Genomic DNA, 10,213 nt, shown 5'->3' on the forward strand with positions numbered 1-10,213 from the left:
AAATTTTATCGTGGTATGTAGTATTGAAATTTTATAGGAGAAACCATTGTAGTTGTTATATATATATATATATATATATATATATATATATATATATATATATATATATATATATATATATATATATATATATATACACGAGGGTTGGAACTTAAATAGTGGCAACATTGCTCTGGAGATACTATGCAATGAAATGTACTAGTGTCGCTGATAGCGCACGTCGTTGACATACCTACCTAACCTCCGAGCAAATAGACTCGCCCGTCCCACGTCACCGGCAGGCGCACAAGCGAGGGAAGCACAGTCACTTTTGAGCAAGCGGCCTAACGTAAAGGTGCCACTATGTTTTCGAAACAGGAACAACGGAGTTGGATCAAGATTGAATGTGAGGTCGTACAGCACAACAGTGTCATCAAGGGCTTCAAGAGGCGTGTGGGGAATCGGCATTGCCGCACAGAACTGGCACGGTGGGTAAAAGCCTTCAACGAAGGTCGGCAAACTGTGGCAGACATGCATCGGGCAGGTCGTCCTAGCGTCTCTGAAGAAGAAGCAGGTTGGTCGCAGGTGATGCTTCAAAAACTAACAGTAATACTGGGCATTAACAGTCTGCCCTGGAGGAACGTAATGCGTTAGGATAACACCATCACAGTCATACACGAGAATCACCATAACTTTCACCACACTGGGCGTTTGAGCAGCGTCGTAACGCATCCATTTCTGCATTTCCGTCAAATCAAGCGGAACCCACCGTGATGCAATTTTGCGCATGCCCAGGCGTTCCTTCAGGATGCGAAGCACAGTTGTATGCGCTAATTCGGTTTCGTAGACGCGCTTACGAATCGTCAGGCGTCGATCACTGTCCACTAACGCTGCAACAGCTTGCACTTCTTCTTCAGAGACGCTAGGACGACCTGCCCGATGCATGTCTGCCACAGTTTGCCGACCTTCGTTGAAGGCTTTTACCCACACTTTACACTTTACGTTAGACCGCTCGCTCACAAGCGACTGTGCTTCCCTCCCTTGTGCACCTGCCGGTGACGTGGGACGGACGAGTCTCTTTGCTCGGAGGTTAGGTAGATATGTCAACAACGTGCGCTATCAGCGCCACTAGTACATTTCATTGTATAGTGTCTCCACAGCAGTGTTGCCACTATTTAAGTTCCAAACCCTTATGCATCATCGATTTGATAGAAGTACATACGTACCTAAGTTCGCCCAATTGTAAAAATATGAGGTTCGATATAATTAATTACAATGTTCGTTATCCAAGGAAACAAAGCAATACGCGTTGCCAATCCTTTTTTCCGCATAAATTCTGTCAAAAATAAAATTGTTTGTTTCTAGATACAAAAATTCCAAAGTTTTACATATTTCTTACCTCAGAATTTGATGAACCTCAATAAATTTTATTTACAGTATACAGCCATTCAATTGAAGTCATCTTGAGATTGTCAACATAAACCAATAAGCAAATTTCAGTTTAGAAAACACAAGTGACTTTAAAAAAAAAATGTAGTGTAGGCTACCTTGTTTATTTCATCTTTAACAGTTTTCCTGAAAAGTTTCAGTCACTCACATAGAAATCTAATCATTTTATGAACATACCCTGCTCTTCAGATGCAAGAGTTCTAAAATTAAGAAAAAAATATTAAAAACTGGCATCTTTGTACAGAAGGTTTCTGCAGAGATTTCTTGATAGAACTAATGGAGAATGTACAGTAAACAACAAAGTCACGGGAAGCAATTGGCGCGATATTTTCTCAATACTGAAACTAGAAGTGGTAGTAGATTTCTATAAGATAAACGATAAAACCAGAAGCGGTTGATTTCCGCCACTTCTGATTTGAGTGGAGATTGAATATATTCTTAGGAAGCTTATTTGATTACAGAAAATCGCTTGCAGCTACCTATTACGGTTTGTATTCTAGGTAGGTCAATGCTAAAACAGGAAATACTTGATTTATGTCGCTTTATATAAAAAAAGTTTTGGTCAGCCAAACTCCTTAAAAATTGTCACACTTGAAAATATCCAACATGTTGGATAAATAGAAAATGAAATGAAATCTTTGAGTTTTACGTGAACGCTCTACCACTGAGCCACCGTGGCCCCCTTGGATAAATAGAGATTGACTTTTCGACATTTTCATTTACCGTAAAAAATATGCACCGCATCATGCCGATTAGTAATTATCAGAGATTTTAATACTTTCATCAAAAAACCTTTGCAAACTTTTTTCTACAAAAACAAGTTTATCAAGAAGTCAGTCAGTTTTTTTTTTCTTTTTTTTTATAGGTTTTCAATCTATGCTATGCTCAGAACTCCCTCGTGGCTAAGCGGTAGCGTACGCGCCTTTGGCGCGGGAGACCCGAGTTCTGGTAGGAACTTATGTGGTTCGGATTCCACATTAACCCTTATCCGGACAACCGGGGCCTCCCAGGCCCAGTAGCTTCATTTTTCTAAAATTTCTCAATAACCATACATATTTCGAAGACATAAAATACCAAATTCTTCTATCTTTCGTCGAAGTTAAAATCATGAACTTATCGAGTTGGTAAAGCTAATTTTTTTTTTTTTTTAATTTGAAAATCTTTTCCTGACGTAACCAGGCAACCGGGGCCTAGGAGGCCCCGTATAACTTTAGTGAAATTCCTGTCAAATATTAGATCAAATTGTCCCATAATTATATATTGAACACGTGACTATTGTAACCTTTAGTGGGAACAGTATGCGGCAACAGGCATTGAATTTTGAGTGTTCTGCACTTAAAATATATACTGGGCCTGACAGGCCCCGGTTGCCCGTTTACGTTACAAAAATGTCTGGACCGGATTTGCTATTCTGCTTGGCTTACAAAAGCGTGACACGAAGTTTCGCTACTTGACAAAAGTATATACCGGTATATTCTAGACTAGTCTAAACAGTAAGTGACAATAGGCATTGATTTTGAGTGTTCTGCACTTAAAATATATACTGGGCCTCACAGGCCCCGGTTGCCCGTTTACGTTACAAAAATGTCTTGCCCGGATAAGGGTTAAGGTGTAGGTCCATGTCTTATATAGCCTCGCTGCTGAAAGAAACGCTCGACTCAAAATCACGTAATTGTCGGAAGTCTTATAGAATAACTATATGTCAGTCTGTCTGTCGCGAGAAAGAGTAAAAATGGTAAAAGATATTAGGAAGCGGCTTCTTGCAATCGATTCAGCGTTCCCAAGAATGGGTTCCATCTTCTCCGTTGATCTGCAATTCAAACCGAAAGTGGTTGAATTAAGTTATTTCTGCTTTTAACGTTTTTCGCCGTAGAACAAAAACGGTAACTGACACCGATAAGTGGTCTTTTGCAAATCGATTCAGCATATCACAACAACATATCACCGCCATCCGCAAATTCTGCTAAAACTGGAAGTGGTTGAAATTTAGTATTACTTTCGATTTTAATACTAATATCCAGATATCAATAACGCTAAAAGTTATCGAAAAGCGGCTTCTTGCAATCGATTCAGCGTTCCCAAGAATGGGTTTCATCTCCTCCGTTGATCTGCAATTCAAACCGAAAGTGGTTGAATTAAGTTATTTCTGCTTTTAACGTTTTTCGTCGTAGAACAAAAACGGTAACTGACAGCGATAAGTGGTATTTTGCAAGTCGATTCAGCGTATCAAGAAAACATATCGCCATCCATAAACTCGGCTAAAACCGGAAGTGGTTGAAATTTAGTATTACTTTCGATTTTAATACTAATTTACAGATAGCAATAACGCTAAAAGTTATCGAAAAGCGGTTTTTTGTAATCGATTCAGCAACTCAGGAATAGGTTCCATCTCCGTTGAGTCTCTATTAAAAACTGAAATGTTAGAAACCAGCCATTTCCGGTTTTAACTTTCAACTCTATAGAACAAAAATGGTAACTGATTTGACAAGCGTATTGACATAGACTAAAATGACAAGCGTTTCTATTCTTTCTTTTCGATTAGTTCAGCGTCTCAAGAAAACCTACCATCACCACCTGTAAAGTTCTACCGAAACAAGAAATAGATGAAAGTTACTAGTACTTTAAGTTCCCATATTGATTTCCATAGTACAATAATGGTAAGCGATACCGATCTTTTACAATCGATTAAGCGTCTCAAGGATGGACCTAAAACCTTTCGTTAACCTTCTATTCAAACCGGAAGTGGTAGAAATCAACCGTTTCCGGTTTTAACACGTTGATCGGTGATAGATAGCAAGAAGCAATTTTAGTAATCGACTCAGCGTCTCAAGAGAACATACCAATACACACTACCAAAACCGAAGGTCATTGGAAATTTACTAGTACTTCCGGTTCCAATATTTATTTCCATAGAGCAAAAAAGATAAAGGGTGTCAAGGAACGAAAGGGTGTGAAGATTTAGAACCCGACCTATCTGTTGAAACCACAAGTAGTGAAAATGTACTTTTATTCGATTACAACACTGATCGTGTAATGAATATAGGGGAAATAGTTAGCGACAAGCAATTTACATATATATATGGATTCAGTAGGAAAAATATGTTTCATCTCTGATTTTATTATTTTTATTGCAACGCGAACTTAATAGATATCAATTACCATTTCCCCTTTCAACGTTAATCCCCATAGAGTAAATACAGTATGATACCAACTAATATCATTTTCACATTGATTCAGCGTCCGAGGAAAATAATCTATCCTTGAACTTACTCCTCTATTGCAACCAGCAGTTACAGATGCACTGCCTCAAGTTTGAGCATTGAATTCACATAGTTTGAAAGTCTACCATAGTTTCATACTGTGAAATGAAACCCACTTGCTCAATTTTAGAACCCTTGCACCCTAAAGAGTTTTCTAATGTGATTCGATTTTTATGCATGTGACTCCAGCTGTTGAAAAACGTCCGAAAATAAATGACTGAAAATGTTCAGGATGCAATAAAGAATATGGATCCATATTATAATTTTAAATAATATTTAAGATACGTCAATTACTTTCTTTAAATAAAAATAATATCTTAAATAAATAACATGTTCATCCACCTATCCAGGCCTACGAAAGATGAAGCTGTGAACTATGAAATTAAACAATATTAGAATAGCATTTAGTACCTCGACGGCTCCAGAGCCGGTACTATGACTTATAGTGAGCTGTTATAAACAGGGTTGGCAAAAACCATGGTTTTTATTGAAAAAAAAAAATCCCTTTTTCTTAACCAGATATTTTTGCTTTAAAAAATTTGCTCTATGTATTTATATCACACATGAACAGAAATAAGTTTGTTTTGCCTTGGTATTATTATGCAACAACCGGGTTATGCTGGAAGGGGTCACATAAGCTTAAAGCGGAAACCAAACCGTTTCTCGGCTTACATCCGAGAGAAATTGTCCTTCATTTGAACTCGAAACCAGGACTACTGGGCCACAAATGTGATACGTCTGCCGACTCACTCACCAGACTCCTGATAAAAATACGTTGTACTGAACTTTACATACTTGTTAATATAATTGTCAGAGTCATTTCAGAAAGACAAAAAGGTAAACAATTGCACAAGTGAAACCATTATACAGAATTACATATGGACAGTTTCAAAGTACTGCAGAGTACAGAAGAACTAAGTTAGTATAAGTTGGTTCACTACGACTTTTATTAGTCCAAGTTAAAGAAATACAAGGACTTATTTTGCATAACAGCAGGGTTGGCTGGTTTAAACCAGCTGTTTTTTTGTTTGTTTTTTTCAAAAAAAGTTTAAACCAAAAAACGAAAAATGTTCATAAAAGTGTAAGTGTTCTTAAAATCTTGATGAACACACATTTGTGGTTATCACGTTTCATTTCCGTATATAATTCGTATTATATTCAGACCTAAATTCCCCATTCATTACTCAAAAGGGATTATACTACAAAAGCAACTTCTGTTTTTTTTTTTTTTTTTTAATAAGTTTATGAATCTTTCTTTTATGATTTTTTATAGTTATTGTTATCCAACTATAATCAAAGAAAAATTTTAAATATTGATTCGTTTTAATCATGTTTGCTATTGATCAAATACATGGAAATGTCATACTTTTTTTGGGGAGAGGGGGTCATACAAACCACCAAGAGGGGCATTTATGGAAATCAAAAGTATCTTTGGTATCTATTTATGTATAAGTGGGTCAGAGCCAAAGTGGACTCAAATAATTCGTATCTCTATTTCTTTTCTTACTCATATGCAAATCAAGTCGTCGTATTTTTTAACTTGGACTAATAAAAGTCGTAGTGAACTAAGTTGGACTAATTTAGTTCTTCAGTACTCTTCAGTATTTTGAAATTGTCCATATGTAATTCTGTATAATGGTTTCACTTGGGGAACAGTTTATCTTTTTGTCCTTCTGAAATGACTCTTGACAAATATATTAACAAGTATGTAAAGAATAATACAACGTATTTTTTTTTATCAGGAGTCCTTCGTGAGTGAGTCAGCAGACGTATAGCATTTGTGGCCAAATACTCCCGGTCTCGAGTCCAAATGGAGGACAATTTCTCCCGGATGTAAGCCGAGAAGCGGTTTGGATTCCGCTTTAAGCTTATGTAACCCCTTCCAGCATAACCCGGTTCTTGTATAATAACACCAAAGCGGAACGAACTTATTTCTGTCCATATGTGATATAAATATATTATGCAAATTATTTAAACCAAAGAAACCTGGTTTAAACCATTTTTTTCAATAAAAACCATGGCTTTTGCCAACCCTGCATAACAGCAAGAAAAGTGAATAAAGATACGAATTATTTGAGTCCACTTTCGCTCTGACCCATTTATAGATACCAAAGAGACTTCTGATTTCAATAAATGCCTCTCGTGGGGTTTGTATGACCCCCCTCCCAACAAAGTACGGCATTTCCATGCATTTTATCAATAGTAAACATTATTGAAACGAAACAATATTTAGAACTTTCCTTTGACTCCAATTACATAACAATAATAACAAACTATTAAAAAATCACAAAAGAAACATCCATAAACTTATAAAAAATTTGCTTTTATAGTATAATCTCTTTAAGTAATGAATAGGGAATTTAGATCTGAATATAATACGAATAATATACGGGAGTGAAACAAATGTATGTTCATCAAGATTTTACGAATAGTTACACTTTTACGAACATTTTTCGTTTTTTGGTTTAAACCAGTTTTTTTTCTAATAAAAAAAAAACACAGCTGGTTTAAACCAGCCAACTCCCTTTTATGCATATACCTACCGCCTCGCTTACGCTCGGGTTCCCCTGCTGCGCTCCGACTCTGGCTCGGTTAGATAGCATTCGTGCTTTTTAGTAACCACCTAGCACAAGTTGGTTTTGTGTTCTATGCACTGTGGCTTTTATTCCATACGTCTACACTGTATTTATACTCATCACAATTATGAAGCGTGGTCACTACCAAGTAATTTGAGAGAAAAACTAAATAATACCCTAATATTATTTTTTTCTTTTCTTTTCTTTTTTAATTGCTTATTTTTTGGCTTCGCTGTTATACTTTTAAAATCACGTTACCAGCTAACAACTATTATACTACATGAGTACAAATCCCCGTGGTGTAGTAAACGTAGCTATCTTAAATAGCTAGTAAAGTTAGACCTATAACAATTAACTTCACTGTAACTATTTAATGGACTTACCTGAAGTAGGCCTACAGCTTTTTACACTTTTACTGTTATACTACATACAAATCACACACACACACAAAACTTTCATGAAATAAATCATAAGGAAATGACCTAATGGATGCAATGATATTTCAAAAATACAATTATTTATTTTGGTTTTGCGTTGTGTAGTATTCATCACAGAGGTAAGAATGTTTAAGTGACAGCCACACGAAAATCGTTAAGTGTTACAATTTCATTGCTGGGCCAGTGTTAATATACAGTTAAGCTGAATAACATTAAACTAGTTTGCAGTAAATGTGAAAAATTATTTAAAAAAAAAGGCTTCAAATGACATTTAAGCTTACATAAGCACAACTTTTTAGCACTACACGGAACTTATGAATAGTGATCGCTTTTTAATGAGCACTCAATATATATATATTGTTATCTAAATATTCATTTTAGCACTATTTTACAATAATAATATACAAAAAAGAATGCTGTACAAATTATGACTTAAGCTATCAAAAACGGGGAAAATATTCAAATAACCTTCTTCGTGTTTGTCTTCCAATACCAAATGGTCGCTCCAACAAATACGGAAAAAGATCAACATCTGTTATTGAAACTGGCAGTATTTGAGCTAGAGTTTGCCTTCGCATTTGAGTTCTCTCAATTCTCTTTTTTCTTTCATATTTTGCCTTGTATTTTTCTTTCCAATCTATAGCCCCCTCTCTCTGTAATATTCGCCCTGCTTCGTAAGGAAAATCTCGAAACATAAAATACCTCCAAAGGCTTTGGTCACAGGCTAATGCATACATGTCTTGACATGTTTCTGATAATTGAAGCAATGAAGGTACTGGGAGAAATTTGAGTACCTTCAACTTTATTTCATTTGGCAACCCGGGCAAACTTGCATAATTTATTCCGACCTCAGCAAGTATAGAAGTGCGTGTTGGGAACGTAATCTGATTCTTAAAAAGCACAGAAAGCTCTTTCAAATTTTGAAATTTTGCCGCGACTACAGACGCTGTAGGATTAGTAACATATTTTGTACTCGATAATCCTATGCTAAACCCTTTATCAATTTTTGCGACCAATAAATTAATAATAAGAGTATTCTCTACAGGAACAATAACCAATCTACAAAGATACTGAAACAATGGTCTTATGACAAATGAGATCTTGTACAAACCACAAGGGTCTTTCCAACCTAATGGCACACTTTGATATAATTGCAAATTATGTACATTAAATTCATGAGGATTTTCTCCATTGATGTACTGAGACTCATCCACACCGAATGGTAGTTCAACCGGAATAAAGCCTGATTCAAGCATCATTGTATATAAAACTGTCACTAGCAAATCCCGAGGATTTTGTGAAGTGTCATCATCAAGGGATGAGATAAGGCGTTCTAGATTTTCAGGAACTTCTACGCTGTCACTTTCACTAATAAAAATTGGCTTACTGAGAAATCGATTGATGTTTAAACTGCTACTACTTTCAGCAGGTGTACACGTTTCTTCGCAATTGTCGACTTCTTGCATAGTACAATCCGTACATTCTTCTTGTACCATTGACGCATCATCTGCACTTGCACCTGAGCTTTGATTTTCTAAGGCGGAATTTACTAACTCACCATTTTCTAACTTCACAATCAAAATTTCACCCTGACAGATACCACAATCACATAAAGGGGTTTCATCTTCACATTCGAACACTTCATTATCCTTCCGAATTATCCTGAAGTTGCCTGTAGTAAGGCCACACTCACTTAATTTTTTCCTTAGACTATCTCTTAGTTCTTTGCATGATTGTGTAGTATCCAAAATTTCGGCTGTACACTGACAAGGATCATAAAGTTCCAATTTAAACTTCATATTTTCGTTCCATTTCTTAATTTATAGGTGAGTGAATACACACTAACCCAATTTGCAATACACATACAACTAAACAATTGAAGATAGATTTTCGCATGTTGATGCTCAATTTTTTAAATGCATTTTGTCTTCTCAGATGTTTTAGACTACAAAGGGAAACGGTACGAATAGGAAAATTCGGTGTAATTGAGTTGTTAAACGAGGAATTAAAAATAGATGTGGAAAACGAGGAAAATCTGTTAATAGGGGAAAGTATAGAAATTGCAACCATAGATTTTAAAATTTACAGAAGGAATATGTAATATTATTTTAAAAGAACATTGTGTAAGAAATGAAAATTACGTCGAATGTAAAAAAAATTTTGGAAGACAATGAAAAATGTATGATGAGGATTTTGTGGCATGATAGCTTCGGTGTTCACCGTAGCACATCGGGCGGGAACGATGCACGGCTTCTCCCGGGGCTTTCGGCGCACGATATCCCTATCTGCGCATCGCACACGTGGCTGGCTATCGCACGACCTTTAACTCGCGGGAGCTTTAATCTTTTTGACTAAGCCTATAGAGTAAGTTTGTCTTATCTTGGCACGCTTCCTGTCTAAAGGATGGATATGTCTGTAACGCATTGTTGCCATGCCACGATTAAGTTGACAGTTACAATACGCTACAGCAAAACGCCACACCACTCACAGGTCCCTGTAAGGGTAGGGACAT

General features: G+C 36.3%; 1 protein-coding gene across 1 annotated transcript; it reads right to left on the reverse strand.

Annotated features, from left to right (window-relative positions):
• Positions 1–579: 579 nt before the first annotated feature.
• Positions 580–9,500, reverse strand: LOC145666188 (F-box only protein 7-like). The gene is made up of 2 exons (XM_081733258.1): positions 8,404–9,500; positions 580–901 (listed from the first exon to the last, which is right to left on the reverse strand). The coding sequence occupies exons 1-2, from the start codon at positions 9,498–9,500 to the stop codon at positions 580–582; spliced, it is 1,419 nt and encodes a 472-aa protein (XP_081589384.1).
• Positions 9,501–10,213: the final 713 nt, after the last annotated feature.

Source organism: Thermobia domestica, chromosome 12 (genome assembly GCF_964235325.1).
Source record: "Thermobia domestica chromosome 12, izTheDome1.hap1.1, whole genome shotgun sequence".
NCBI lineage: Eukaryota > Metazoa > Arthropoda > Insecta > Zygentoma > Lepismatidae > Thermobia > Thermobia domestica.